Here is a 27594-nt window from a genome sequence, read left to right as displayed (position 1 = left end):
CAATCCAGTCACGATTAATGAAGTGCTTACTTAACCAATTTAAGCCCTTAATTCCTATTAATTCAACATAATAGCCACGCTTTCTGCCAGAATTAACACTCCAGCAGAAACCCGCAAATCTCTGCAGGCCAGAAAGAGTCAAGCCAGCAGATTCCATATTCTTTGATAAATATGTAACAGTATGTATATCACTGTGAAAATGCATAACCCTCGTGTAAGACCCCCATCAAGTCTGCTTTACACCTGTATTACATTTCCCCCTCAATCAGCAGCTTTTCTCAGACAGCGGCCTCCCACGAGGAGCAGAAACCATTACATGGGACCGCAGCTCATTTGCAGAAAGATTGGAGATCACACTGCATCAGAAAGTATGTGAAGCATTTCTGAGAACAAAATTGATTTATTCCATTTCTGTGTTTGCATGCAGCATCAGTATCAGTGTACTTAATGTAAATCTCCAGTCTAGCATTGAGTTGCTGTGTGGGCAGCTGCACATTGTGCATGTAAGAAGCAAGGCAATCACAAGGGGCCTGGTCTGGTGCAAAATTAGGGTACATACGGTATTACTAATATACATAAAAGATATTTTGTCTTGAAGCAAGTGATAAAACATATATGAACGTGCAATTAATTACATCTGTCAAACAAAACCAAGCAATATGAACCTTTTGTGATCCAGCGATGCCGCTCGTTTGGGCTACAAACACATTAGGCTGTTCTTATCTTTAGAGAAAGAAAAAGGCATAAACAAATGAATAAATATTTCGGAGTATTTCAATTTTTGACTTAGGAAAAACAGATCAAGCAGAGCCTGTGGCAAGAGGAGCCCGACTGCATGCTGGTGGGGGGTAAAAGACAGCCTGGGGGTGTGTGGAGGGCGTCTGTTTTTTAATGAGCTGAAACTTTAAATACTGCATAATATATAATAAAAACGGATAGTTCATTTAACTCCGCGGATAAGTCGTGGAAAAACTATTAAAATCCACTACTCTCTTAATGTCAACAGAGTAAGCATTAAGTATGAATGAAGTGAACATGATACCACATCATCAACAAGAGAGGAAAACAAAGCAATAATCAACTTCAACTCCAGAAAAAAGGAGGTTTTGGCAGGAAGTTAAGTGCTCGGGCTTAAGGGCATCGACTAAACACAGAATAAGCAATGACAATGATAAATTAAACTCAATAAATTTAGACCCACACTACGGATACAAAATTAGCGTTTGTATCATGTTTTTGCTGTGAAGTAAATCATAAAAGACCTTGATGAAAATTGTCTGAAGATTGCATTTGTTAAAACTTTGTCCTGATGTCAGATGAGAGTGGTCATGAGGCAGAAAGCCAGAGAAGATGACTGACAGATATTTTAGCCACCCACTGACAGTAGCTTTGGAAACACTTATAGGCACAGCAGGCATATAACCCCCCTTTCCCCTACTCACACACACACACACACACACACACACACACACACACACACACACACACACACACACACACACACACACACACACACACACACACACACACACACACACACACACACACACACACACACACACACACACACACACACACACACACACACACGTCATAAAGATAAAGAAGTAAAGGGGGATGTAAAGAAAAGAATGATGGTGCTTCTTGTCATCCCTTGGGTGAAGAAATACACCATAATAGATTTTTAATGGCTTCAATACGCTACCCCACTCCAAAAGATAAAAGGAAAGGTATTTCAAATGTAAGGTAAGGCGAGAGGTGAACGATTATCAACTACTGAAAATATATTTTAACTACATCAAAACTAAGTATTTGATTTATCGCACATTACTTAAAAAGTCCTTTATTAACGCGTTCAAAGTGTTTATATGCCTTCTGGTTGAAAAGTAATGAGCTGTATGTTTTTCGGTCGTCTCATTATAATTTTGAAAAAAGGAAATGTCACGTCGAAGGGAGCGTTGCGACACTGTCGGCTGACACTTGTGTATTAAGATGTAATTCCATCGTGATCCTTAAAGTGATCTGAGTGATGGCTCCAGTACCCCTGCTGATCGTGGAGCAAGCATGGAGACGGAGCTGCTGGCCTATCCAGAGGCTTCATAATGATAACCTCACCAGCATTAGCTGCAGGGGTTGTTCACACAATAATTGTTTCTGCCAAGCTATATATCTATATGACAGAGGAAAGAAAAACATGGCGTGACTTGTCCTGCTAAATAATTGATTTAAGAATCAGCTGCATCACCTATTTCAAGGAAGTCAACATGCTGTGGACTGCTTTTTTGCTTCTCTTAACACCGAGGAATCTGATGAGTTATTAGCTAATTAGAAGATAATTACAAGTCTGTGCAAGTTGATTAGCAATTTCTCTGCTAAACATTAACAATTTACAGCAACACTACACTCAATTCCAGCACTTGTTTTGCTTTACTTACCTAAATCCTAAACAGTACAAGTATTTAAAGATTTCACCTTGACAAAACTTATTACCAGCTCCAGCGTGCAATTAAACGTGCCAAACAGGCATTCATTCTGTGTTCATTACTATGTTAGATGTGTGCTGGGTAATTTAGACTTTTCAATACAGGGCTACAATTAAAAGGCATCCATCTCACACCAAACACCGATATATTTTTGTTAATTTACAGAAGTCAATTTGCTGTCAGGATGCCCTGGAACTGCCTCGGACGGTGACAGAGGTTCAATGTGTAATGCTTTAGCCTCTGCTCGGTCCGGAGGGTTGCCCCCCCCCTTCCCTGCAGTTTCAGTTCTAGGACGAAGCCCTGAAAACAAATACAATGTGCTCACCTGCTGCACAGTTTAGATTTCACTGGCTCCCATCACCCTGTATAAAGCCACACACTAAGCTGCAGTCCGCCGCAACCCCATGCGACTGTGGGTCCGGCTGTATACGGTGGTATCAATGCATCTCGTGGGTCAAAGGGTCAATGAGTAATTAAGACATGGTTGCCTGAGCATTCCCCATGCACACCGTCAGTCCTGCTGAAAGGTTGGAAATGAAAGGAGGGGGATTTAAGTGCAGCCTGATACTATGGATCAGATTTCCATAAGTGTGTCTAAATGTTCCTCGTTCAAGGCAATTAGCATGATTACAGGATAGTGTGGTGTCATCAGGCTGTTTAACGGGATTTCGCAGATGAATTCTGCATGAGGTTTCGAAATTTGGTGCTAATGACAAAGGTTTGCATTGTTGGCAATAAAAAACCTGTGTATTTAAGGGTTTTTGTGGAAGGTAACTGAAGAGATGAACAAATTACTGCATATTCAGGAGCTTTAAACAACTGTTGGATAAATGATTTGTTAATTAAAGAGCTAAGCCAATAAGCCTTCTCGTAAGGCCTACAAATCTACGCAGCCTCCAATTGAGGTTATTCTTTTATAACCTCCTTTGAGAATGTTATGGTTTCAGCCCTGTCCATGTTTTTTGTTTGATTGTCAGCAGGATTTATCCAAAAACTTGGTGACAGGATGGGACATGCCCCAAGAGAGAACACATTCTCCAAAATTTCACACAACTAATTCAGAGATCATGATGAAAAACATCTGGCATATTAAGGAGAACGATATTTATGAGTTTGAGCATTTTGTTGCAAATAAAAATCTGTCTCTAACAGATTTAAATGTGGTTTTGTAAGGGGATAGGATTTTTCTCAGGAGCTGCACAGTTATTAATATAATTTAAATGTAAATGCTTGTGCATAGGACGTCACCCGTGAAGACGTTGTACACCATCAGATGCCAATAGGTGGATCCCGTAACCTTTAAGAGCAGAGAAGGTCAAAAGGTGCATTGATTTACATGTAGAACAAGAAATTGTTCGCATGGTTTCTTTGTTGCTGAAAACGAAGAGGCCAAGGCCAGAAAACTGAGGTCGCTGATAAACGCTATTAGTAGGAGATGCTGAGGGGTGAAGAAATCAATATGGCAGTTTGTCAACCTGCCTCTCGGAGGGAGCAGGACTCTGCGGCGGAGGTAAGTGTGCCCTGTCAGCAAAGCACATTACCAGAAATCAAAGGCCAGAGAGGGCCTGAAGGAAGGGATGTAGATGTCTCTACAGGAAGGCCACACTTTGGTAATTAAAACCTATTTTATCAGACCTGTCTTGTCACCGTTTTTTTCTCTAACACGATTGACTATCTGTTGCATGGAGAGTGATCACTAATTTACCTTTAAATAAATGAGCCGCAGTCATTTACATTCCTGTGTTTGTCACAGATACTATAGCAAAGGGCAAGGCAATTACATATAAATTATGCAACTCGATATTCATTTCAAAGCGAGAACCATCTTATCTTTTTTTTGTGTTGATCTCGATCATTTGAAGTCCCCATTGTCGTCCAAATTCCCTGTGCTGCTTTAATATTTGTTGCACAAATTACTTACAACACAGTAAGTATTGTAAGTAATCTCAGTGATACAGTGTGTACACACCCACATTAACAGCAGGCAGTAAATGAAACGTGTAGGTCAGTGAAGACATTGTGTCCAACAGTCTAATTAGAATTCCTGAACTTTACATTAAATATTGATGTAAAGTAAATGCAGTCAGCTATCTGAATCAACACTGCCCGTGTTGTATGTCAGTGCAATAACATGCATAAGTGACTCCCTCCTTTACAACCTGAAATCTTTAATAATTTAAACACAACTGAACCTGTGCTCTCACACAATGAGAAGACTTGTGACAGCGGATGCCGAAACACCACCTGAGGAAATGCTGTAAATACAGCAACTAAATAAATATATAACATATGATCTTACGATTCAAAAAAGTCTTAGGGTTAATATTGTGAGCCTTCATCTTCTTTGTAGGCGAAGTAGACTGTGACAGGTCCGACACTGGTCTGCACTGTTTCTGTAGCGCCCACTACCATCCAGCAGCCAATGCCATAGGCCAGACAGGGGATCCCTGCAAGAACAAGGTGCACAGTGAGTGTGAGAAGTCTGCAGAGCAGGAACATACTGAAATGAGTGATGCGGGGCAGCAGATGCATCCACTGACCCAGATTAATCACTTTCAGCGCGGTGAAGAACCTGTTCTCAAAGTCCAGGTTCTGTGCAGGTGCCTTGCTGCAGTGGTACTTGATGAAGGGGAAGCAGCCGGTCCTCAGGATCTGGTAGTTGGACCCCTGCACTGCCCAGTTGAAGTTGGACAGGCCGAACTGGTCGTTGTGGACCGAGCTGTAGCGGACACAGAACGAGGTCCAGGGCGGGAGGCGGCGCTGCAGCAGGTGGCAGGTCAGCACCTCGGAGGCGCGCGGCCGCGGGGGGCAGGTCAGCAGCTCGGAGGCGCGCGGCCGCGGGCCCGTCCTAAGGAGCGAGCCGGGGAACAGGACGATCTTCAGGAAGAGCCGGTGTGCTGCCCTCAGGAAGTCCGTCATGATTCGTGAGGAACGCGGCGTCACTCCCCACCTGCACCGTCTGTGAGCCACTTCCTGGGAAGCCTTAGGTTAAATGCACAGGAACCTGAAATCAGATGATGCAGGACACACGTCCTTGAGAGCAGAGCAGGAAGCAGCGTGCTGCTGCTCCCCGGTCTGTTTACATGGGAAACAAGCGAGAGCTAATGTTAGCAAACAGCACAGCCCCTGGTTCTGAGATTGGCTAAAGCTAGCAACATCACTCCCGTGCACAGAGCTACCTGTTCGGACAAACATACTATGAATCCTAACATGATTTAAACCAGCAAACAGTACAATAGAGCAGCTCCTCTGCAGCACTGCAAGAGCTGACCTGGTACTCCTTCCAAAGTCATCCGACTGGAAACGCAGTGCTGCGCCCTGGTTCCTGCTCAGCAGAAACATCAACTATCGCCTGCGTGGATAAGGATCATAGACTGTATAAGGATCATAGGACTCACCTGTTAAGCGACCGGATATTCTCCATGTGCTCAGACTGCTGTTCACTCCAGACCAGACAATCATATAATACACACCAATCCGCTGCCATAGTTTAAATGTTTGAATAGTATGTTGCTGTTTATTACATTTTTTTTTAATTTGCTTTCTGAAATGTCCTTTAGGTTTTACGATTGTAAAAAAGAAAACAAAAACAAAAAAAAGATCAAATAAACAACTCTATCAGAAACTAACATCCATCGAGACAGATAATATTTAAATCTCTTAAAGAATAAGCGTGAAGGGTTAATCAGACAGTATTGAAACGCATGGCCTACAGTGTATTTACTGACATACAAGTGATCTAAGACTTGTACATTCACAGCTAATGACAATAATAAATATTCGTTAATAATTTTCTGTGTATCATTTCCAGAGATGAAGGGGGATCGGTGAAGTCACACATCCAGTTCCTTTCTGTACTAACTGAACTCTGCCCCCTCATCTGACCCTGGATCAGGTAAAATAACGTGTACACACCTGCTGCAAATGTTATATCACACATGTAGATTTATTGTAAAATATTCACCTTTAATCTTGATATAAGTGAATAATATGTACTGACAAAGCAAGGAACCACACAGCAATTACAAAACATGATGACTTATGAACGGGCTAAAACACGAGCTGGTAAGCCCTTCACTGCAAACACAATACTGTATTTAAATTAAAAATAATAATTGATAATAAACTGTGTTACAGAAGAAATTAAGTAAATATAGTCAATGTACAAAAGAAAACATTTCAAAATCGGATCACTTTCTCAACTGTCCACAGCAGATATACAACTCCAGATACTGTACAGTTCCAGATGAAACTGCTTGTTTTGCTGTTACTTTATGAGTACTTGAACAAAGCCTTCTCATTCCTCAGTGGTATTTATTAAGTGCACAGTTTATTATATTTGTTTTCAAGTATAAACAGACAGTGTATTCAGGCTATAGATCTAGATAACAAAAACTGTTTATATGACAGATTTTAACAATGTTTCTCAGCAATTTATTTTGCTCAACATCGATAAATCTCCAGGGCCAAAACATTCCCAGTGTAATGTGACATTAAAGTTGGCAAAGACACGATGAATTAGCTTGGTATGGGCGATGTAAGCTTATCTTTGAAGCCGCCATCTAAGCGGCCGGTTTATCCTTCACCGCTCGCAGCTTGTTCTGAACAATTGTCTGCAGCACGTCCTCTATGTTCTTGGTCAGCTCCTCCAAAATACAAATAGAGAGAAACAGTGAATTTTAAGAGCTGTGAGCACCATCCTTCATTTCATCTATATTTTTACACAATAAACTCAACAAAAGAATTCCAACTGATTTTAGCTTCGCTGAATATGTAAGTTTCATGATGTAGAGAAGAGGAAATCATTAAGTCGTTAACGTGGTACCTTGAAATTGGTTTCCTCTTGCATCTTAGAAGATGATATTTCCTGATGAATGACTGACAGATTCCGAGCAAAGGTCACCAGAGCTCCCTGGAGATCCTCGGAGACCGTTCTATTAACAACACCCCAAACAAACGAGTTTTCTAATGATCCCCACGTTGCCAGCTAAGAAACAATCACCTTGTTCATCTGACGGGGGGGTTGTTAAATGAAACTTTGGGCAGACAACATCGTCAGTCTTAAGGGGGATGAGCACAGCTTGAATTAACTGTTACAGCACAGTGTAAGCTAAAGGATTTGTGTGATAAATATGTTCAAAACCCTTCTGCTGAACAACTTGTAAAGTTTATAACAACAGTTAGAAAAGCCGGAGGTGGCATCTCAATCCCCTGAAAGAATTGTCTTTACTCTCAGGCTGCAGAAGACTTTAACCCACATAATCCTTTTCTCTTGTGCTTTACTCTTTTTTAGCTTATGAGATTGGCAACCTTTATTTGATATTTTCTTAGTGGGGAAAACCGTGATTTCATCTATACGTATATGTATACATTTGATGCAAAAGGAAATACTCACATCATTCCAATCCTGCATCGCTCACTGCTGTCATAAAGAGCAAAGACGGTACCTTCCTTCCTCTGTAATTTAGGAAACACAAACAGTTTAAAGTAAATCCCTTATCATGACAGTGTTTCCCCTATAAAAGAACCCCCGCCAGGCCAAAAATATATATTTTGTAATAACAAGTAACGAAAAATAAATACCAAATAAATTACAAGCAGCAAAACTTCCATATCATGACGCCATGGTGAGATTTGTCTCCAAGTGCAGCAACAAATCATGCTCACTTCATGGTGTGCCATAGGTTACACAGATTATTTTTACACAATCAAATATTTCTGTTGTTGTTTTTAGTTAGAATAAGGTTTTTTATTCGCCGGATGCTGCGTTTATGAGCGCCACATATTTTCTTGCTCGACGTGCTCCGCTTTATGATCATCACCGGGTCAGTTGCAAAAAAAATTAGCAAGAAGGACATAAGCATAAATAGGTTAATCATGACCGTTTTTACCTTCATGTTAAATCTTATGCCATGAGCCCTGCACATCATAAGGAACACATTGTGGTACAACATGGAAAGGTTAGAGTGAAACAAGTGGCTCCCGAGAACTGCATAACGATTCACCACAGCACTCTGTAAAAGAAGAAGACACAGAAGGCACGTGTATTATCATTGGCCTGAGCCTGAAAATAATTTTATGTTCTCTTACATTTGGAGCTTCAGCGTATGTGCATGGTGTCTTGTATCTAATGGGCAGAGACCCCATAAATGACTCATAAGGGGTCTCGGGCACGTGGAGTAAACTGTTGGGTCTTTCTTAATTAACCGCGGGGAGGAACAATTAAAGCTTAGAAGACACGCCAAACACAAGATGAGGCGGAAATCGAGGAAAATACACTAAGAATGTTTGCATCCAATTCTAAATACCCATCACCATATTAGAGCGGGTTCTGGGTGTGTGAGTGTCATAAGTAACACTAGAGAGGTTGATTACTTGTAAGTGGCAGGGCTCAAGAGGATAAATATGTTCCTGGTTCTCTGGCACCTTTGGGAGACAAAGAGCACAGCCATAAGCCCCTGTGAGCTCAGGAGAGGGCCCATAACTCGCTGTGATGGCCGCGTGTTTGCAGTTGTCAAACCCGGGACTCTCACACGACAATAAAAGTGTCCAACAGGGATTTAATTGTGTTTGTAATATGCAGGCCCCTAATGATGGCCACTGCTAAAGCCATTAACCACCGCGGTGGCTCAACTGCTGCACTGAAGCACCAGGCCACCAACTAAATGAACGTTTGATAAAATAATACAAGTCGCAGATTAACAAGCGTAAACTCCGGCATACTGCTAATAAAAGGCGTCTATTGTTTAAGGCCTGGCACCAGGTTGATGAGGTGTTCAAGCATGCATACACATGCATAATGGAAATGGTATGAATTATTAATGTGTTGATTATTTAGGCTCATCTATCAAAATGATAATGAATTCAGCACCTAAACACCAATTGAGCTCAGTGCATAATTACAGCATTTAGTTGTATTTAACAAAAATGAGGAGCAGAACTTGATGTAGCTTCCCGGTATAATAATATTCTCTAAAGTATCAGCTCGCTTTAGAGGTTACTGTCTTGTCGACTGCATAAATTAACAACAATTTGCGAAAAAACACTCAAAACAAATCCAAATTCAGCATTTAAAATCCATATTCTGATGTTTAAGAAAAATAGAAAATGTTACTTTGGCTGCGGGTTGGTCTTCAGAGTATTTCTCCCCGACTGGCCCTTCTAAACAGCCTGTGTGGCAATTCAACGTTCCTCCAGTCCTCATCAGAAGCATCTGGGTCATGGCCAGCTGGTCACTGTATGTGAGGTCCAGATCAGTAGCCCACACCTGAAAAGAAGACAACATGCACCCGGTGTCAAAGCAGAGCCAAACAGACGCTGTGAAATGTGTAATTCCGATTTAATCACAAAAATGGACCCTCAAAGTATTTCACCCACCAGTCCTTATAAAGAGAAGGGTCAGTACCTTTTAATCCTCACAATCTTCTCCATGTTGAGAGGCAGGGGAAGAGGGAAAACACGGTTAATGGCGTGTGCTCGACAGAGATAGGTAAGCCAGCTGTGGAGTGACACGTGCACAAAGTAGATCCCTCCCTGCATATTTGGATTCAGTCTGCCCTGGGCTACTTTGTTTGGCTCAGGTCTGATGAGAAGCTATGTTCAGATATGTATGGTAAATGGCGTCATTATAAGTATATTAAGGGGTCAGGTATGGTCGTAGCCTCCTGCTTAAACAGGGCTAATTTCCCCAATAATAACCTAATCGCTATGCCCTCTCTTCAAAAGTGGCAAATAAATCACGAGTGAAGGAGTTGTTAATAACTAAGTGGCAGTCGGCTGCCTCCTTTTGCTGTTCCTATTTGTCAAAGTAAACGCTGCTGCCACTGAATGCAAATCGCTGCCTGTCGGAACCCTGCAGTCTGTGTAACCCGAGCACTTTATCTCCACTAACACATGGATGTCTGACCACGCACAGTCTTTCTCTTTTATATTTTACTCTCTATTAAGTTCAATGATATAACAAATCATAGGTCATGGTCGTGGGGATGCAAGTAATGATTATGTTCATAATTGATTGATAGTTCTCAATTCATATTTCTTAAAAAGTCAGAAATCACAGAATCACATATTCCAAATCGAGTTTTTCAAATCTCTTCTTTTGTCCAAACATTTGCTTTCAAAATAATCAAAAATTATGAATCAATTATCATAATTGTTGCAAATTTTTCGGTCTAGTTAAATCTATTAAAATCAAAACGAGATGTCTGAATTTTAAACAGGGTGTCATATAAAGAAATACTCAACACCTCTCGTGGAGATATTCTAAATAATATATTACGATATCATAGAGGGGAAAACAATTCTGTACGTTATAATAATTTCAGACAAGTAATCTAATTTATAGAAAAGAAATAATGCGCTTATGTGAAGTAATTCATAATCTCGTCCACAGTAGATTTTATAATTTCAATATTTTTTATAAGCTTTAAAATAGAATTTAAGCTACTGTGCACAGGAATGCTATAAAACTGAATATGATCACATAAAGTGATATCAACTATTCACATGTACATTCATTTTGAGCAACAGCTCAGCAGTATGTACCCCACTCAGTCACCTTTACTGTCGGGGCTACAGTTACCACCACTGGGTAGATGCTCTATGCATCAGATACCTGGGCCTGAGTGACGGACACACTCCGCTGGGCCATTCACTCGACTCACTAAAAATCATACTCCAATGTTCCATTGTCGCTCTTAACAAAGCAGTGGGAAATGTAAGCCTGGATTGCACCTGTTTTCTATTGCCTTGAATTTTCATTAAAAACCCTGATGCTGCAGCTGGGGCCCCACCATTCCACAATGTGAGGAACGACTGCAAGGGCAAACATATGTGACCCACTTCCTCCCATCAAATAAAGTAGGCAGCTTTTAGCAACAGGTTTGAATCTAAATTGATGTTTAAATCCAGACAGGTTTGCCCATGTGGCTCTCTTCTGTCTGAGCTGCGTGTGCGGGGGGGAGATGGTTAAGAATCTGCCTTTAATATTCCTGCTTCCATTGAAGCACATGCTGTTTATCGTCTATTCTTAATCATACTGTCTGTGATTCACATTCAATTTCAGGTCAACATTGAAACTCAAAATGTATTTTAAGGCTGTCATTATATCATTCTAAGCAGTTAAAGTAAAAAGGGAATCTTCTCAACATTTTCTGTTTGAGTCAAAGCTTTGTCACAGGAAGGGCAATTTGGTTTGACCATAAATCCTGCAAGGTAAAAAATACAGTTATGTGTGTATATATATATATATAGTATGTGCATTTTTAATACCTGAAAGGATCAATTAAATATGGTGAGCTAAATGGTCCAAATGAGGACTATTCGTCCTTAAAAAAAATATTAACTGCATTCAAAATCTAAATGAAAACAAGAATGTTAATGTGCTGTGTTAGAATCAAGTTCATTAGAAATATATTTTAAGTTTCACATTGTGTGAACACTGCTTCACTCACACTGTTAACATCTAATCCATAAGATACTACCCTCTAGTGGCAAGTGTGCCCTTAGCTACTGTCTACCCTTTTTTTAATTGGGAATACAATATGACTGTAAACATAAATAAAGCTTTAGCAGTGAACAGCAAACAAAAACAAATAACAGAGATTTATTGAAGTGTTCAGAATAAAAAAAAAGGCTGTTTTGATATTTGGTGGATTTTTTTTATGAAAGAAAAGAAATCCAAACTCTTTGAACAGGAATTGTATTGACACTCTTTCTGTGTCGTTTTTTCATACCCTTTGTGACACTGTAAAGCAGCCCCAGTGCTTTCTCCACTGTTTTACAGGTTTAGTATTTTATACACCATATTGTAAAGAGAGCATTTCATTTTACAGCTCCGGATCAATACACAGTCAATGTAGCCACATGTTAGGAGCAGCGCTTAAACCATCATAAACCAGTCCCTTTCCCCTATCATAAATCAAGGAGGTTTCCACAAAAAGTAATCCTGACGAATGAGATATACGGTTCTGATGGCGTTTTGCTATAACAGGGAGAAACATTTCAGCAGACCGAGCAGTTAGGGGTTAAACACTGACAGGGCATCGCCGTGGAGCTGCCAAATCACTTTAGAATGACCCTTTGTCTAGAAAAGATAGGTGCCTCTGAAATTCTCTGCGTCGCAAGGTTAAAGGGCAAGCCTTAAATGGCGGAATGAGTGTATTGACACAATAAGACCTGACAGTTTATTAGATGGCCTTGTCACACATGTGGTGCCTGTGCCCACTGTTTGCCTTGCCTGTTTTCCACATCCCTGGGGAGCAGAATGGGAGGCACCTATCTTCTCATATGGATCCCTGTTCCAGCCTGAGAATTGATCCCTTTCACCAGCGTGGTGATATAGAGAGCTTTGACACCATGTGTTACAACAGCTCAGGTCATATTTATCGTGGAAGCGAGTGCATAATGGCCTTGTCTTGCCCTCGCTGTGTCTCACCTCCTGCTCCATGGTGTCCTGGTTCAGGAAAGTAGCCAGGTCCACGGAGACATGACCCACGATGCAGCGCTGCAGACAGGCCCGGCCCACGCGCGTGCAGATGGAGTGCAGGGTCTCTGGGTGTACAGAGGTCTGAGGAACAGTGCAGCCTATCGCTTCCAGTTGACAGGAGCCATGAAGCTGGTCTCCACAGGACAACACGGCCACCTCGCCCCCGGGCTCCAGGAGCAGATCTACTGTCAGACAGGTGACACTGTCTGATGGAGGGTAGGCCTCCACCACTCCGCCTGGACAGACAGTGAGAGCAGAGTGTTACCCATGATACAGCTCCTGGAACTCTCCTATAATAAACAGCTAAAATAACATCACATTAAATCACATCATGAACATCTGAGGTCTAGGTAGAAAATGGGGAAAAGCTGTTAACATATTCAAATGGCTGTTTTAGCAGGTGAATAGTTTCCAGTGCCTGACAATAGATATCTGACCTTGCCTGAGGAAGGTCTTAAGGAAGCAGGCCCAGTTGGGATAGCGGGAGGTTTTAGCGGGCCGGGCGTAACGGGTCAGCCACTCTGGGATCTCATCTGAATATCTGAGCAGAACAGACTCCTGCAAAAAGAAAGTCAGGGTGCATCAGAAAGCTACTGAAAAGGATTTGGTGATATAGGCAATCATGTACGTTTGGTGAATCAAACACGAGTCGATAAGAAGTCCTGGCTACATTATTTTGTGTCGACTGCATTATTGGAAATGCTCTGGTGTTATCCGGATGACTCCAGTGACTGCTTGTTATCCGTTAGACCTTTGGTGGCTGCTTCAATTTCTGTGCGAGTGCCTGACGGATACTGCGCGAGGGCCTGTGAGTGACAGCCTATTATCAGAAGGCCTCAGGAGTCTAATGGCTTTAACTTACAGCCACAGAGACAGCACCTGCCCTCAATAACAACTCTCTCCTCATGGCAGCTGATGAATACCTAAGCTAACCCCATCTATCTGGGGATCAATCAGGGCTGGACTGGGATCGATATCACTCTTGTTTCTGTAAGTAGGAAATGCCATAATGGTTTCACCACTTAATTACGCTGTTAATTTCTAACTTTTGTTTTAGGTGTCTCTTTAACAGTCCGGCGACTCAAGTGAACCCTTTCCTCAGACACTTTTAGGTTTATGACAACAATCTAAAATAATTTTAAATAAAAGACATCCGATTTTATCAGGTTACTTGACTTATTTCTATCTTTGTCATAGGTGTTTTCAAAAATGGCAACATAGGACCTCTAGTTAACATTGTATTACAAATCTATAACTAAATGCTTACATTGACTGTATGATACAAATGCTAGGGGTTCTTTTAAATACAGGCTTCTGTATGCAATAGTGTCTTTGTATGACTAATAGACAGGAATTCCGTTTGGTCATACACAATAAAATGTGAAAACTGTCTGAGAGTTGACTAAATTCTGAATGGAAATATTATCTTTGTTCTCTCACTGTTCTACCCAGAGCATCACTTTGTTTTGAGTACACGCCGTCTGGCTTCACTGGAGACAGGACCGGAGATTATGCTGTTGACATTCCAGTCATGTAACAGCCATCATCATATTCAAGTACTGTAAGAGGCGAGGTCAAATGCGACACAGTGATTCCCCCTACACAAACCATAAAGCACACAATGGTGCGGCAAAAAGTGTAAGGGAACGGTTGTCATTTTCAACGGAAGAGCAGGCTCACCCCAGGACTTTGCCTATGCAGTTCACAGAAGCAGCGGGACAGGGGGGAGAAGAAAGAGCTGTACTCTGCAATAAATTATTTGGACTTAAACTGCGTACAGTGCCCTGTGATAGGATTCCAGCGTTGCTTTGTGTCCACATAAAACCAAGCAATCTGCTCATAAATGAAATAGATGTTGCCCCTGCCTCTGTGATTGCCATTACACACTGAGACAACTGAGAGGATCTTGAGAATAGAGCGATATAATCTGATTCGTTTTGTACGAAGATTCATTTTTCTGTGACACTGACAAACCAGTGCTTCAACTTCAAACTGCTTGACGTCGTGTCTAATTCAATGTGTAATATTAAATAAAACATTTAGTTCTCACATTATCTTCATCTGGTTAAAATCTTAGAACGGGGCGGAAGCCTTTTGTCTGTTTAAACATTGCACACAAAGCTTTTATGACTTCCAATGAATTGAGAGGAACCGACGAGCAACTGCACTAAAATGTGCACCACAAAAAAAAAAAAAAAAAAGGTAAATTCTCATTAATTGTGTTCAGGCGGATCCTTACATATTTAAACTTCTCCATGCACGCACAGGCTGCACAATATTTAGACAGAAAACATCTGTATGTTCCTCTACCTCTTCAGTGGTAGTGATTATCAAATGACCCATTTCAACGACAAACGGAACCTAAATAAGGTGTTGCTCAAGATCTGTTTGTACACAGCGTGACAAAAAGAACTACTCCATCTGTTGACGCTATTAGGTGTAATTTTTACCCTCTTGTGCCTAATGATCCATATGCAAGCTGTGTGAGCGCTTAAGTGTGTGTATGGCCCCCTTCAGGCATTGCATGGGAGCAGATCTACATGTCTTTAACCTCTCTCTGTGTAAATGCTAAAAGAGGCCCGGGGGCTTTCTGCGGGCTGTAACATTGTGCTGGAGGCCTCACAATATTTAGAGGAGCACACACACTCCGTCTCCAGACCTCCGTGTAAGCTGCTATAGTGTGGATGCGATCCCTCCTCCTCTTTCTTGTATCCTTTTAGGCTTTCTTTTGCGTTGCCAGAAGGGATCTGACTGTTGGATCTATTCAGAAAGGCCACATGGTTTTTCTTGTGAGTCGGGCTTCTTCCTGCTGAGCCCTTCAGAACAAGCAATAATTAAAAAAAATATGTGTCTGTAGGCTCAAGCCAAGTGTCCGCTCTAATCCACTCTCAGTGTTTTTTAATGGACTGTGATATCTTTTTGAACTGTGAAACTAATTTTTATTGCATAAAATTAAATCATCACTTATTTTTTGGTAAAAAATAATCTTAGTGAAGAATTATGAATTAATATTTAAAATGCTTCATTTGATAATTTGTATTACATTAATAATTAACTGTATTGCTACCATTTCCATAAACATAGCTTTAAACATCTATTAACCAAATTCCTAAATGCATGCAAATATTCAGCATTGTGAATATCTATCCTATTCACTGGCTGTCATTGGGATCGCAATTAAGTCTACTTCTTTCCAACAAAGTGCTCCATTAATGAGCATTATATCTCAGAATATACTGCCATCTTTACACATCCATCCACAGTTTCTGCTGTGAGAAGATACCCTGATATTAAATATTCATATGTTTGAATCTAATCACCAACATTGCTCTGTAATCTTTCAGCATATAGAGGCAAATTGCTATCTTCAAAATAAACTAATACAACAGCAGACGGACTTTTAAGGGGTTACTACATTTTTAGGGGACAACAATGTCATAACAAAAACATCATGCAATCAGGAGCACAGGATGTGTGCTTTGCTTTGATTAAAAGAGCAAGGTGTAGAATAAAGGCTAGTTAAAGTGTTGTGTCCATATGGCCCTCAAGCCCCGGGGCTGTCAGCCCTACACTGGGGGCCTCGGCACTCTTCCCTCTCCATGGGACCCCAGCTGGTGAAACAAACCCCATTTACTTTGCTGTGCTGCCTCCGCCACCATTATGGACCTTGGCTGTGGCTCAGCCACTCTCTGCCATAATTAACAGCACCGATGCCACAACAATTACAGCCCCGCATTGCACATACACTATGAGTCAAAGAACAAGCTAATAGGAACAAAACAGAGTGAGCCATAAGAAGCTTTGAGATGACGGCTGTTCTTTCAAATGGAATAAAAAGTAAAATCGTTGTGCTCCAAGCCCACAATCATTAGCCTGTAATTAGTTTACACAAAGCTCCGAGTTAAATGGCAAAATACGGTAATTAACACATGACAGAAAATCAAAGGCTACTATGTAAGCATATGAGAAATAAGAGCCAGGGGCTCAGGAGCTGTGTACAGATTGCACCGCTACTAATTGAATGGTTTACCAATGATTAAATACATTTATTTGTTTTGAATAGGTCTAAATGCAACCTGAATTCATTTTTGAGGTGAAAGCAAATTGTGATATTTTAGAGAATAACCACAATGTCACATTAAGTCTATCAATACCTTTTTGTATTATGAGGTTATCTTTACAAAAGGCTGAGACAAATCCAGTGAGTGTTACTGACAAACAGAAAGATCAATGTATTAAAATACTAGATCAGCTACAATTAAAGATGTTAGGTGTTTGGTGTTATTTGCACTTTAATATACTTTCAAGACATTCGTAAGTCTGTGTGACATTAATCTAAAAAATAGTTTCAGACAAATATATTCACAAGAAATGCTCTGTTGAGCAGAATGTCTGTACTGCGATTTAATTGTCAGTTCCAGGTGATTTTAGTGCCATTGTACAGGCTTTTGTTCTCCAAACCACAATGACACTAGTTGATGTGTGTGCCCCAGAGAATGGATAATGGCTGCTTGTATAAACAGATATTTTATGTATTGATTTAATGCTCTGTGGCTCTGGGGACGATGCTCAAAATACTGTACAACAGGGACTGGAATTGTGACTGTTACTTTAACACGTTTGACTCTAATCTAAATGATGGCCTCTTTGTGACCCCGGTGTGACCTGTGCTTTTGATCATTCAGTGACAGAAGGGAATCTAACCCTTCTTTGAGGTGTTGCTGAAATTTGATCTGCTAAGTATCTTGTTGTTACCATGTTTACTTTAAATGGCCAATTCCTGACTGGTATGAGAGTAATAATAATAGCAATAAACATTATTTGTATTGCGTTTTCAAAAAACCTGTTCATCACTTTACAGGGTAATAAGGTGAACAAATAAAAAATAAAAGCACAAACCTGTAATTCATGCAAATTCAATAAAACAAAAGTAATTCTACAAAAAGTGCTTCAGGAGAGAAATTACGTCATCCTCAAAGGCGCATCTTTACCTGAATCCATTTTGTGTTCCACAGCTCGACACCATGGCGACGGTATTCCTGCAGCGTCCAACTGTAGCAGCTCAGATGGCAAACATCACAGTATGCTGTACCACGGCCACTGTGCTCCGAGTCGATCTTGAAGAGCCAGCGCTGCACACCCAAGTTTTGAGTCATAATCTCTGCCAGTGCTTCATGAAGCTAAACCAAAAGAAAAAGATATGAGTAACAAACACCTACAAATAAAGGTGACGTAAACATTTTTTTAATGTGTTCTTTCATGCAATCAGTTACTGATTAGGGACCTCAGGCTGTTTTGGGGTCTGCGAATGCATTTCTGTTTTTGACCTCTGACCTTGTTTAGTGTGTAGATGTCTCCTTGACCAGGGGGAACATCAACCTCTGCTCCCTTGAAGATCCTGCGCCCCCCAGACTTGGTGCTGTAGAGTTGTGCAATAGCTGGTTCTGGACCCAGGATGGGCACTCCCAGCTCATCAGCCACTGCCAGGTCATCCACATGGGCCACTCCACCCACAATATAGGCCTGCTTCCCCTGGATCAGGTGTCTTATGCGCTTTAGGGTGCGTGGACTGTACTTTAGGAGCGTGGACAGGCACATGTTACGGGTCTGGAAGAGAGGAGAGGAGAAAGATTACTGCAGGAGCTATGGGTTCTCAGCGTGTCTTCCAAGGGTTGTTTCTTGACCTGATTTATCACAGTGTACACACAACAGATCTATTATTGTAATAGCCAGCAGGGTTTTGACCCCTCCTGTATTCCAGCAGGTTGAATTGATAAAAGCTGCCTGTGGGAGGCCTCCCCTATCCTTCACATCTTTAATGTGCGCTAGCAATGAGCTCCTTGGGAATACAACTAATTACTTCACATCTGTATTTATTTGATCCACATGGAATTATCCCTTCTGTCACTGGCAGAATGCGCTGCCAGCCGTGGGTAGCAGTGATTCATCTCAGCAACACGTCTGGCACACTTTAACAACAAAACAGCAGGAAAATCAATAGAAAGAGAAGAAGACCACGTCACGTTGCACATTCAATCTGGTGCAAATGGATGTTAAAAGATGGATAGAATGGATGGATGCCATAGAAACTTTTACAACACCTTCATTTTTTTATATTAAGGTGACCAAAACAGTTCAGGATTTCTAAAAACAAAATCACAGCAGCAACCTGGAATTAATAGTTGATGGAATGGAATATGGAATTTGACTATATGCTGCGAATCAGCAAGAGACCATTTAATTAGGTAAATCTTAATATAGCTCTAGTGTGTTTACTTTAAAACAACAAATGTAGTAAAGGGAAATTGAAAATATCAAACTGTTACAGGGTAAGAGTAGAGTAACAATCTCCTCTAGTACCCTCTAGAGGAGAATTCACAAACTACAGGTCCATGTTGCATCTCTACCGCACAAGATTGTTGATTTATCCACAGAGAGATCCTGCTGAAAACACACGTCAAGTTTACATGTACAAAATGTGAATGTGATTGACCTTACCGGGAAATAATCTACAGCCTCAGGTGTGAGGATGATAAAGGGCCTGACGGAGGATGAGGCCTCAGTAGTTCTGTGTTCAGCCCCGTCTGTGGCTCCATCACGCACCAGGAGGCTGGTGTAATAGTGCAAGATGTCCTCCCCCAGATGCCGAGGGCAAACATAGATCACCTCCACATTTTTGTCTAAAAATGTGCAAAGCGGACGCCATTAATCACATGTTCACGGGGAAGCTTACGGGGAAAGTGGGGAAGTTCCTACCTCTGATATCACACAGCCTGTTTATCTGGATGTTCTGTCGGGTGTCAAACTCCCTCAAGTTCAGCCGCTGACTCGGCGAGTATCCTGTCAAAACAAGGTCACAGCAACTCTCACAAGGCTTTCAGAGAGAGATCTGTGTCTTCTATAATTGATTCAAAATCTGTTGCTCCGCACAGATGTATGCGCTGCTAGATTTGGGGCATGAGGTAGTCAAGTCTAATCACACAGTAATGCGATCTGATGATTAATTTAGCTTCATAACTAGCAGGTGCAGAGTGTGGTGTGTGCTGGGAGTCCTGTTGCACCATGTCCAGCCACCGCTGAGCTCCATCCAGTGACACCTCCAGGATTCTATTCTATGTCTGTCTGGATTTCTGCCTGGGAGAGAATCCTCAGCTGAATCAAGGTAATTAAATGATTGGATTCATGCTAATTAACAACAATGGGGTTCAACTTTCTAATTATCCTTGCTCACACAGCACTCGGTGTAGCCACCCCAAGTGCAAATAAAGCATTCCATCTGCTAGTAATTAGGCTTAATAATTTTAGACAATCGCTCAATGATTTACAATGCACATGCCTGATTACAGTCTAAATGTGAGAGCTGAGGTAAAATTAGAACAAGAACGCAGTATAGTCTGTGTCTCGTGCAAAAACATAACAGCTTCTTCCTCTTTTGTGTGTGCTTTTTTTTTTTTTTTTGCCGTGCAATAAAATAAGACCTTTGTGCCTTTTGCAAATATTCGACAAAATGGCTTTTCATTTGCTTAATCTGCAAATTAAATGGCGATTGAGACTAAATTGTTCAGTTCCCTGGCATGGGGACTGTCATCATCCTGTGAGTGCTTTCCTGTGGAGAGTCATTTGAATGAGACGGAGTGACTCCACCAGGGCCACAGACTGGAGCAGCAGAGTGGTGAGACATGGGATGACTGCAGCTATGCATGTGTGTGCGCGCGTGCGTGAGTGTGTGTGTGTGTGTGTGCGCATGTTTGCGTGCATGTGTGTGTGTGTGTATGCGTGTGCAGCAGGCAGAGAAAGCTACCTAATGAAGGGATGTGGATAATGGTTCTCTTGGAGGACTGGATGTGTTTCCAGTTGGCTGCCAGATTCTGTGGATGGAGAAAAGGAGTGATCACAGAGGGGACTGCCTCAAACACACACACACACACAAACACACACACACACACACAAATCATCACACATCACTGCATAGCTAAAACACATCAAGCCAATCTCTCTCTGGGCTAACAGAAGCAAACCAAGCATAAAATACCACCTTAATTAAATTGAGCGTTTACTTTAGAAACATCTTCCCACAATTAATTCAATAAGGAAGGTACATGATGCCACTGCCAGGGGAAGATTATCAGGCTTAATTAACAGGGTATGAATGTTTATTGAGTGAGAACATACATTTAGTGCATGTATACACACACACGGCGATGTTAAAACTAAATTAACTTGCAGGCACTAATTAATATTATGTCAGCGCACAAAAAAGATGTTCAAGACAAATGACAGTCCAGACATTTTATCTATAGTGGACTTTTTTTTTTTAAAGTGTTAATCATGTGGAAAAAATGTGCTGTCATACTGATGAAGATTTCATGAGCTGGAGAAAAAAAAAAGAAAAAACATAAGAATTTCCATTTACAATCAGTTTTCAAATTAAAACCTACTGTCACTACAACAAAACAACTTTAATTATTTAAACTGGCTATAATATTTATTGTACGTCATTATATATTTAACTGCCTCTATTATATTTTAATAGGCCATTGGGATGGATTGTGAACTTTTTTGTCTTTGTTCTAACGCCCTCATAATCACACTTTCTACATTTGTCTTCTTTTATTTGAAGCGTGGCTCCAGTGTTTCTTTGTTCATCCGTCTCTCTCCATCTCTTTGCTGTTCTCTACTGCTCATCCGTCTCACTTGTCTCCGCTCATGTCCTGCTTAAGTGCCTCACTGTTTCTTGCTGTTGTTCCCTTTCCTTTTTGTTTCATTAGAAATGTTTTTCATTAACCTGGCTGAATGTTCTATCTTTATTAGTGTCTCTATTAATCTCAAACTGGGAGTACTAAATAAAATGACAATGATTATTAACACTGTATGCATATGGACTTGACATTCCCTCCCTTCTGTCTTCGGTCTTGTTCTTTATTTAATGTCCTAGAATAAAGACTCATAACACAGATTGTGATTGCCCCTTATTAAATCACTGGAGTTTGTAACTAAATAGGAAACAGAACTTCATACCCACAAGATGAAATGTAATAACATATCATTTTTGTCCTGAATTATAAAAACAGTAAAAGTTTTTAATTTGTAAATAAATAAAACTCTTATATCTAAATCTTTAGTCACACAAGCACAGGGTTATCTAATTTAATTTAGAAATCATGAAGAAAAGGTGAGAGAGCAATTTTAAGTAAGGGAGCGGTAGAGAGAATCGAGGCATTTGGATAAAAGCAACATCACCTGCGCTCTGCTGCGGTGACTCTCCAGCTGTCTGAGACGTCGAGCCTGCAGGGCCTTCCTGACACTCAGCATCTGAGAGCGCATCAACCATGAGATGGAGATGGTGCCCGCCGCCCACTTGCGGCGGCAGTGGCGCAGGTAGGCTGTCCGGGCCACACAGTGCCTCCAGCAGGACTGGATGTGGATGGCAGCTGCCTCGATGCCTCCTTCTCCCTTGAAGCGCTGACCTGGGCGTGATACCAGACCCAACACCTCCTCCCAGTTCTCGAGCACTGAGACGAGGCCAATCACTGGACGAGCGGTTCTCCAACCACAGTCCCAACCACGGGAGAAATCCACCAGTCGCTCCCCACTCACTTTGGCCATAGGCACAGCAAAGTCCCTGAGCAGCTTCTCCAGGGCCTCCAGAGCATGAACCACACTACTCCAACCCGAGCTGAAGCTCTGCTTGAAGAGACAGAAATCAGCTGCCAATGGATCCATCCTCCCCTCTGTGATGGTGAAGGGGTATTTGCTGATATTTACAGGAACTGGCACAAGTAAATTCTGCAGAACAAAGTCAGAGTAGTGAGAGGCCACCTAGACTTTAAATATAGGGTTAAAGGAATTTTGATATTATTCATACCTGATGATTTTTACTGAGAAGATTGTTGGCGGCTTGCATCATACTCCTGTGCTCCATGCTCTGTGAGGATGTGGAGGGAGGCGGTGTCCTGGTGGTGCAGAATGTTGTGCATTTGCTATCTGTTTCTTCGCAGGTGTATCCAGGTGTTTGTTCCCATTTCAGCTGCTTGTGACACAGAGACTTTGAGCCCATCAGACCTAAAGTCACAAACGGACAAGCTCAATTGAACTGTGTAAGTAATTAATCATCAGTCCAAATTAAAGCGGTCAAGGCCGTTCTACCAACTATGGGCTTAAAACCTAAAGACAATCAAAAACAATGAGAGAAACGGCAGAAGAGCAATGCTGATGGGCAAGTGCATATCTGTTATTGTTGTAGTAATTAATCCTGTCAAAGTATTGGATGTGAGAACGAGACACTGCAGACTTTTTTTTTTTCTAAAGACAGAGCTTTTCTTTCTGCGTACCAGAGCATTAAACCTGAACCAGTCCACAACATTTCTTTCCATCCCGCACACTTTTATGAACACAATCATTGGGAGATTTAACTATCACATAAAAATGTAAAGTCTTTAGAAAGCACTGACCTGTCTTACAAGAATATGGCTCCTGTCTTGGGTGAAGAGAAGCAGCCTTGTGCTGGATCGACATATAGAGAGAACTTGTATCTGGCACTGAAGAAAATATAAATGTAAAAAAAGCAATTTTCTAAATATGTGTCCTTGTTTATGAAAAGGTTGGGTTAGGCTGAGATAGATAATAAAATACAAGATACATAACGAGTCTGAACATCCAATCTGCAGGAGGAGAAGGACTGGTGATAAGAAGGTGAAATGTCTGCTTACGTGTCCCTGTGGCGTCCTCAAGTACAGCCAGGTTGTGATTGCCCCTTGGCCATGGTTTCAGTCTCCCTGCAGGGCCAGCGATCATTCTGGGATGTTTTGCCTGAATCGAACATGTTTATAAGCTTAGAGATTTTCGATTCAATGTATATGAAGTAAAAGAAATGCTACCAGATTCAGGTTCGTCCCTGGAAAGTTAAAGAAGCTTTCCCTTAACATCTCAAATGTGAATGCAACCATTAAAAGATTGAAGCTTGATTAAATGTGCTGTGACTTTAGTAACTTTCATCAGTCTCATGACAGCTTAGCAGCAAAAGAGATAAAATAACTTAGCAAAATTAGTACGAAGGAGAGACCTGATACATAATTATGAAAAAGCGTTTCTTAAGTGTATTAACTTTCCTGTGACCCACTTCCTTTAACAATCATGCAAACACATCAAGTCAAGATTAAAAACTGATCTTAACATACTATAACTCAGAGAAGTTTGGTTGGTAGCTGACACATTCAATGCACAGTACTGTATCAGAATTTAAAGATGTATTATAGATGTAATGTCCTAATTTAAGATAACAGGAGTTTCATCCGATGTTTCATCCATCATTACTCATAAAACCCAAGATCCTCCAGACTTGTCACCTAATGTCCTCTCCTTCGTTCTCCTCAGACCAGTGAGCTCTCTGACAGACCACAGGTAGTAGCCAGGTGCTGGGAAAATCTCCCCTCAAAGGCACACATCTGTTTCAGATGGGGTTTGGAAAAGGTGGCACCTTTTGTAAAATTGCTAAAATGCAAAAGCTCATTCCCTGGCACGGGTGTGGAGAAGAGAATAGCTGGCCTGAGATGCAGGAGGAGGCAGCAGGCAGAGAGCCAGTGGTTAGCAGTTGGGGAAGCTACGGCTGTCTTATTGGCATGCTGGACCAGGTACCCACTTCTGTCCTGAGACAGCTGTAAACCAGTAGCCCATAGCACAGCAATCAGGCGCCTGTTTCTTTAGAAGAATGCTGATGTGCTGCAATCTGCTGCTTTCCGCTTTCTGCAGCCAGTTCTTCTACTTCTCCTATATCAGAGTGACAGTCTTGGCCTCTATTTCTCATGTCAGGTATAGATTCCCAAAAACAGATTGGAGAGGAAAGTGTGTAAAATATATCTAAAACTAATGCCGACCTTTGCAAAGATTAATTTGTTTTCTGTGACAAGTGTTGGCTGTCAACACTAATGCAAGTGACCTTTGTGTCAGTGTCCCCCTGAGCAGGAGACTTGAGGAATCTTTTAATGCAAACCTGTGCCATCATTCTTCACTGCAGCATGAACCCTATTCTGGGGATTAAAGGTGACAGTATCAAGGAAAATAACAATGATATCAAATCCATCTTAACTCTAGCAGAACCTCTTGTGATACTTCCTAATCAAGTCTTTCCTGACGTATGGGCTGTATATTACAATTAACATCAACAAACCCAACAGGAGTCTATTTCTCACCGCACAAAAAAAAGCTTTTTTGCACTGACCTGTGTCTTTTATTAGAGATAAATGTGAAGTATGATGAGAATACCTGCTCCATAAGTAAGAAGGCCAATATATCAGGTGTAGCCTTTGTTCGCCACAAATAAAAAGTTCACATTCTCCTGAGTAGGTCGTTGAATTAACTGCCATCCACAGCACATAATAAGTAATGATAACGTCAATCACCTCAATTCTACATAAGGCGTAAATTGCTCTCGTGCAGACCTGCGTTTTAAACCCACCTGGAGGACAAAGCAAGTCACAATGAGAACAACAGATCTTATACTGATCTTATAGTCAAAGACAATATTTCAAGCATAGTAAGTGTAGCAATATGTATCATGATACCCAAACTATGCTGTATTTTGGAAATTAGGATTTTGTCATGCATGATCTCTTTTGAGAGCTGTGTACAATGATAACACATACATGTTAAAGATAGAAACCAATGCAATACTTAATAAAAGCTTTCTGTGTGTGTTATTTCTATAGAAAGCATAGAATACATCCTATTTATAATTCAAACTAAATTTACCTATTGTGACATTACTCACCACATTTGTTCTCTTGTGGACATCGGGAAGTGATGTCCCACTTTTCCTGTACATAATAGCTCTGTTGTTTGAGTAAGCCGGATTCCAAAGCGAATGCATGGATAACGTTGACTTGTGCTGAATGAGACAGGTGGAGGATGAGTTTAAATATTTTATAATAATAATTAGACTGACTGTAGAATCAGCAATATTCGATATTAAAATTGTAATATTCAGTCAGCTAGAAGCTCATTAAAGGTATCACTTGCGCAAAAAATTATTCAGTCTAATACAATAGTCCTTTCTTACCATTATGTTTTACTGATTACTTAAAATTGAGAGTTGCTGATTAAACTGTATGGTCATTTTGGGGGATGCAGTTTGTGGTAGTGCTGGACAGTACACAGTACAGAGAGATACTTATTTTATTTAGCTATATATAAATAAAAATGCTATGAGCAAAATAATATAAAAGACCTGCCTATATAACACAATATGACTCAACAGCACAACAAACCCCAGCTTTCAAAATGACAATAAAGTAGAATCAAAAACTCTCTAAAATAGTTCCAGTATAAAATTTACATAACTATCATGGCAACAGGATTTATTGTGGGGCTGCTGTAATGTACACTGTATTTGTTTGAGCCATGCTAAATAGAAAAGTGTCAGCGTGCTTTTTCCCCCTGTGCTGCTCTATCTACTTTTACTTTAACATGTAATACTCCAGAATAGATGGATGTCTAACATATCTGTGATTCATATTGTTAATTTTACACAATATTATATTATCAAATAAAAACAGCGTATTTAATTGTGAATAGTAATCTACCTTTTCCCTCTGAGATGCTACTGGCAGGACTTCCCTTTGTGGAGGCATATCTGGGAAACTGTCCAGATCAGGTTTCCTGTGTAAAGACTTGCTTTCAGGATAAAAATATCCATCATCAGATGTACAAATATTTGTTCACGTATCTTCAACCTGCTTAAGGAGATGCTCCCCACTTAAATACAAATACTTACCATTTGGGAATCTGCACGGCCTTTTTGTGAATGTCTTCAATGCATGGAAGAACCAGCAGCTGCTCAGTCACTGTTTTCAAATAATCTTCAGCGTGTTTCTTTTTACAATTGAAGAACATAGAGATGATCAGCCACATTCACCTGATGTCTATAACATTACATTGTTATCAGTGCTTAATCTGAATAAACCATCATCACCTTGATGCTGTTCTCTGTCTTGCGAATGGCGTCGTCCAGGGCTTGGAGGTCCAGTGTGGTTCTCTCACTGAGATGGATTTTCTCTAGATTACCTCTCAGTTGACTCAAATCATCTTGAACCTGCAATAAACAGTTTTGTGCAAACACAATTTGGCCTGACTCTTGCATATTGGGAGTTTAGCTACACATTGGTTACACATTAAGAGAAATGTTAACACACAATAGCATGCAAATATTTATATAAATCTATATATTTAAGCACTGTGGTCAGATTAGCAAACATCAAACCAAGCTAAATGCAAAACAAACAAACTTTAAGCTAATGGCCAATGGGCAAGTGTATTCTCTCAGGAAGTTAGAGTTGTTAGCTGAGCTTAACTAGAAACATTACCTGAAGTAAAACTGCTCCAAATTTATCTTGGTTTCTATGAGACATATTTTCGCATATTGGGTTAAACAGCGAACTACTGCGACCAAACTCTTTAAATTCAGTCCATCGACCAAAGTCTTTCCCTAGCTGTCATTGAAACAGTACACGTAGCCATGACAACGAGAGCTGGTGTTTTATTTGTCCCGTGAAAAGACTGTAAGGCAAACACACCTCCATTAAATGTCGCTATTATAGGCTGATCAAAACATAGATCATGACTTTATTTCCA

The 27594-nt window shown here is 40.8% G+C and overlaps 2 protein-coding genes and 1 long non-coding RNA gene across 3 annotated transcripts; 1 reads left to right on the top strand and 2 right to left on the bottom strand.

Annotated features, from left to right (window-relative positions):
* Positions 1–4650: 4650 nt before the first annotated feature.
* Positions 4651–5755, bottom strand: c8h15orf61 (chromosome 8 C15orf61 homolog). Its single transcript, XM_061076931.1, has 2 exons — positions 5024–5755; positions 4651–4930 (listed from the first exon to the last, which is right to left on the bottom strand). Exons 1-2 carry the CDS (start codon positions 5400–5402, stop codon positions 4803–4805), a joined length of 507 nt encoding a protein of 168 aa, XP_060932914.1. The 5' UTR covers positions 5403–5755; the 3' UTR covers positions 4651–4802.
* On the top strand, positions 5302–18161 carry LOC133009429 (uncharacterized). The gene is made up of 3 exons (XR_009680538.1): positions 5302–5444; positions 6295–6378; positions 17985–18161. It is a non-coding gene; the product is annotated as an uncharacterized LOC133009429 (long non-coding RNA).
* iqch (IQ motif containing H) lies at positions 7046–27371 on the bottom strand. The gene is made up of 22 exons (XM_061076930.1): positions 27327–27371; positions 26936–27055; positions 26738–26835; positions 26547–26622; positions 25739–25852; positions 24378–24383; positions 23679–23778; positions 23421–23507; positions 22835–23031; positions 22210–22755; positions 20771–20837; positions 19726–19809; positions 19468–19649; positions 18304–18576; positions 17961–18149; positions 13407–13527; positions 12919–13205; positions 9598–9750; positions 8375–8497; positions 7879–7940; positions 7309–7417; positions 7046–7129 (listed from the first exon to the last, which is right to left on the bottom strand). Exons 1-22 carry the CDS (start codon positions 27369–27371, stop codon positions 7046–7048), a joined length of 3123 nt encoding a protein of 1040 aa, XP_060932913.1.
* Positions 27372–27594: the final 223 nt, after the last annotated feature.

The sequence above is a fragment of the Limanda limanda genome, chromosome 8, assembly GCF_963576545.1.
Source record: "Limanda limanda chromosome 8, fLimLim1.1, whole genome shotgun sequence".
NCBI lineage: Eukaryota > Metazoa > Chordata > Actinopteri > Pleuronectiformes > Pleuronectidae > Limanda > Limanda limanda.
Note: the sequence above shows the minus strand (reverse complement) of the source record. Positions and strands in the feature narration are given on the sequence as shown.